At 58.9% G+C, this 3,876-nt stretch overlaps 1 protein-coding gene and 1 long non-coding RNA gene across 2 annotated transcripts; both read right to left on the bottom strand.

Annotated features, from left to right (window-relative positions):
* Positions 1-279: 279 nt before the first annotated feature.
* On the bottom strand, positions 280-2,492 carry LOC146752930 (uncharacterized). The gene is made up of 5 exons (XM_085531096.1): positions 2,188-2,492; positions 1,990-2,096; positions 1,661-1,771; positions 1,391-1,509; positions 280-1,225 (listed from the first exon to the last, which is right to left on the bottom strand). The coding sequence occupies exons 1-5, from the start codon at positions 2,272-2,274 to the stop codon at positions 426-428; spliced, it is 1,224 nt and encodes a 407-aa protein (XP_085387222.1). The 5' UTR covers positions 2,275-2,492; the 3' UTR covers positions 280-425.
* A 2-nt stretch (positions 2,493-2,494) lies between these two features.
* On the bottom strand, positions 2,495-3,284 carry LOC146752929 (uncharacterized). Its single transcript, XR_014940272.1, has 3 exons — positions 3,100-3,284; positions 2,910-3,008; positions 2,495-2,664 (listed from the first exon to the last, which is right to left on the bottom strand). It is a non-coding gene; the product is annotated as an uncharacterized LOC146752929 (long non-coding RNA).
* Between the last annotated feature and the right edge of the window lie 592 nt (positions 3,285-3,876).

Below are 3,876 nucleotides of genomic sequence, written 5' to 3'. Positions count from 1 at the left end.
AGACTCAGGAAGAGGAAAGAACATCACTGGAACAAGGACCACAGGGATGGATTCAGATGACATTGGATAGGAAGGGGAGATCGTTCACGGCTGCTCCTATGACATCAGTAGGGCCAGCTGGTGATGTTAACTGATATACAGGAACAGCTGAAACATTGCTAACTGTCTATCACAGAGTGCTTTTTGCCATGGGTTTTGCTTATCGCACACAGTGTGCAGCAGCGCCTGGAGCAGCCCCGGCCTTTACACTGCACGGTACTATTGACATTGCGAGTGATTTATAACAAAGCCAAACATGACACAGAAATAGGGTGGGGAAATTTATTAAGGGATATAATAAACATATGTATAATAATAATAAATAAATAAATAATATTATATAATATCATAAAATAAACTATATAAATAATACTCCCGAGGCATCACTAGGGCTGGCTGGTGATGTGCCGGGCCCGACGTGTTACCCGGGAGCGGCTCCGGCCCTGGGTTGGCCCTCGCCGCCTGGACCGGCTCGTGCGGCGTCTTCGGGGCTGGCTGCCGGTCTCTGCAGCCCGACGATGGAGAGGCGAGCGGCTTCGAGTCCGGGCCCGCGCTGGATGTCTGGATGGGCTTCCGTCGGCTGTTCTGGAAGCCCTGGAGGACCCTGGTGCTGCCGGTGTGGTGTAGCTGCAGCTCTGAGCACCTGGGCTTGCTGTCTGCCTGCTCCCAAGGTGTCTCTGGGGCCGGCTCAGAGATTCTGGGGCCCAGTGCCGCAATGGAGAGCGGCTTCTTGTCTGGGCCCGCAGTCCCTGCCTGCACCTGAGGTTGTATCCCAGTGCAGGGCAGCTCCTCAAGGACCGAGAGGTCCCCTGGCTGGCAGAGTCTGAGCTGCTGCTCTCAGCAATTGGGGCAGCATTATGGGTTCTTCTACGGTGTCTTCTGGACTCATTAAAGGTGTTTTCATCCCTCTGTAGATGTGGCATGCCTCTCCTGCAGTCCGTCCTCTGCTGGATGGACAGGCTGCTGCTCGCAGGCGCACAAGACTGGATAGCTGGCTCCGATGGTGCCTGGCTGGTGGTGATGGAGCTGCTGCTCTCTGTTGTCAAAGAGCTTTCGGTTGCCTGCAGTCCGTGCTCGCTGGTGGTGTCGGAGCTGCTGCTCTCGGGTGTCAGGGAGCTCTGAGATGGCTGCAGTCCCTGCTGGCTGGTGGTGCCGAGGCCAGCAAGAGCTGAGCTGGTGCTGGAGGCTGTAAGGGAAGGCAGGAAGGTGAGCAGGATGGAATTCCAGCCATGGGGTGGAACTGGCTCCCGTTTATCCCGGGATGGAGGGATTTGAGCAGGGCCGCTCTGAGCAGCCGCTGCCAGGCCTGGCCTGGCCCCAACCCAGCAGCACGCGGCTGTTTGCCTCTTACAGGTGCCCTCTCCAGCACAGACGTTGCACTCCCATTCGGTTCTGCTATTACTCAGGTAGGAGCAACGGCGGTGTGTGCCTCGTGCAGCACAGTAGCTGCAGAGGAGCAGCTGCCAGGGCCTGTGGAAAGCAACAGGTTGTGGCCGTGAGGACAAAGTGCCGTGAGCCAGGGAGTGCCTGGCACAGCTCTGGTGCTCAGTCTGTGCTCCCCCAGCCCGTGGTGAGGCTGCGATGCCACATAGAGCCCCAGAGGGCAGCTGAGGACACTCACCCCTCTCCTGACCGCAATCTGCCATAGGGGTAAAGGCAGTTTCTGGCATGGCACCGTCGATACCAAACTGCCAGTGCTTCATAGGCGTTGTTGTCGTACCATTCTGGAAATCTGCCAGAGAAGGGAGGGAATGTGATGAGCGCTCACTGACCCAGAACTAAAACTAACCCATGAAATCCATCCCCATCCACCTTATCCCTGCTTCCAGCTTCCCAATGACACTGAGGCCCATGTTAATGGCTGCCAAGGGCCAGGCCTTGCGGGACAGTCCTTGGGCAGGCACAGCTCATGTGCCCTCACATCTCAAGAGCTGGATGAAAGACACCAACCTGTCTGGGATATGGATCCCCACAGTCAGCAAGTCTCGAAGAAATGTCCGTCTCTCTCTGCAGTGGGGGCACTGGATGCTGAGATACCCAGAGCTCAGGGCCATTCTCTGCAGCAGAAACACAAGCAGTGTGGGTGTGAGCCGGGCCTGGTTCTGCTGAGCGCCTGCGGTGCCCGCAGGGTGAGGGGAGGGCTCCTACCTGGATGCAGGCCCGGTGGAACCAGGCGTGTTGGCAGGCTGCGCACACCATGGTGTTGTACGACCTGCTGTCACCTACAGGCTCCATGCAGATGACACAGGTTGTGTCCGGCTCCGGTGCTGCCTGCACTGCCTGCTGTGGGCGGTGCACCCTGCAGAAGGACCTGGAGGAAGATGGAAGGGATGGGCGAGGTGAGAAGGGCTGCCAGGAGGGCAGAGGAATGGGAAGGAGCCCCAGGCCTTGGCTCTGGCTCTGTCAGGCTGCTGGGAGGTGTCACAGCGCGTTCCTTGCTGCTTTGGCTGGTGCTGACAGCAGGGTTGGAGGCCCACAGGACACACCTGGCAGCCCTTACCTGAACACTCCAAAGTACTGGGTGACACACTGGCCCTCGTGGGCGCAGGGGAGATGGAAGCTCCTCTCACATCCCGGCTCTGCGCAAGTGATGCTGGCCCCCAAAGTGCCACAGACGAAGCAGAACTGGAAAGAGCAGAGCAGCCCCATCAGCTGCAGGCTCAGGGCCTATGCAGTGGGCCCCGCACCTCTGGGCAGGGCTTAGGATGCGGGCAGGGCTGGGTGGCACTCTGCAGAGCTGCCTTGTGAACAGGGCTGGTCTGCAAGAGCAGGGATTTCTCCTGGAGCTGGGAGGAGGGGCTGGGATTGCTTTGTGGGGACCAGGCTGAGCTCTACTGGCACCAAGCTCCCTGTTCCGGTCCAGTGCTCACCGTCTGCTTTGCCTCCCACACTGTGCGTATCAGGTCTTCAAAGCAAAAACGTGCCTCATGATTATCTTGCGCGTTTTCACAAAGACCGCTGGCAAATCTCTGTACAGGAGGAAAGAGCACGGTCGAGTTAGGGCAGAAAGGAGGGAATCACTGATGGGAGGAAGGTGGCAGGAGACTCAAGGGAACTCACCGCACAAAATTCATGGTAATACAGTCTACGAATCCTCTTTCTGCGGCCAAGGATGTCCGAGTCTTCATCCTGTAGGCCACAGAGCACGCATGCTGGAGAGGAGAGAGTAACAGCAGTGAGCGCCTTGCAGGGCCAGGTGCCCCCGGGGGCTGTCCCAGGGGCTGCTCTGTGCCGGCTGTGCCAGCTGAGGGGCAGGGCCGCAGGCTGTGGATGCAGGGATACTTGGCTCTCACCTGGCTCTCCCGAGCCAGCAGCCTCCTGTGTGCGTGTCGACCGCAACCAAGTGCAGAGTGTCTGTCCCATCACTGCTGGGCTTCGTCCTCTGCGTGCCAACCTATGGAGAAGCGGGACGAGGCTGAGCCCCTTCCTCCCTGCTCACCTCACCGGTTCGCACTGAGCTCGGCCTGAGCCCCACAGCCTCAGCTCTGCTCCACAGCCAACATGTCACAATGGCCGTTCCATTCTGACGCCATTCTTGGATGACCTCAGCCCCGTGAGGTGTGATGGCATCACAGAGGGTGGCACGGAACAGCCATTGTGACACATTGGCTGTGGATCAGAGCTGAGGCTGTGGGGCACAGGCTGAGCTCAGTGCGAACCGGTGAGGTGAGCAGGGAGGAAGGGGCTCAGCCTCGTCCCACTTCTCCATAGGTTGGCACGCAGAGGACGAAGCCCAGCAGTGATGGGACAGACACTCTGCACTTGGTTGAGGTCGACGCGCGGCTTGGGAGAGCCAGGTGAGAGCCAAGTATCCCTGCATCCACAGCCTGCGGCCCT

This window comes from Coturnix japonica, unplaced genomic scaffold, assembly GCF_054131305.1.
Source record: "Coturnix japonica strain WE unplaced genomic scaffold, WE-NBRP24 Scf040, whole genome shotgun sequence".
In the NCBI taxonomy this organism is placed as follows: Eukaryota; Metazoa; Chordata; class Aves; order Galliformes; family Phasianidae; genus Coturnix; species Coturnix japonica.
This window is presented reverse-complemented; position numbering and strand designations above follow the sequence as displayed.

What these genes read in the sequence shown, in the direction of transcription:
- LOC146752930 (XM_085531096.1), bottom strand. Translation starts at nt 2,274, where the DNA reads ATGGAGCCTGTAGGTGACAGCAGGTCGTACAACACCATGGTGTGCGCA. An exon ending in GGGATCCATATCCCAGACAG is followed by an intron (nt 1,772 to 1,989) that starts GTTGGTGTCTTT and finishes CTTCTCTGGCAG; the next exon opens with ATTTCCAGAATGGTACGACA. An exon ending in CTGTGCTGGAGAGGGCACCT is followed by an intron (nt 1,226 to 1,390) that starts GTAAGAGGCAAA and finishes CTTCCCTTACAG; the next exon opens with CCTCCAGCACCAGCTCAGCT.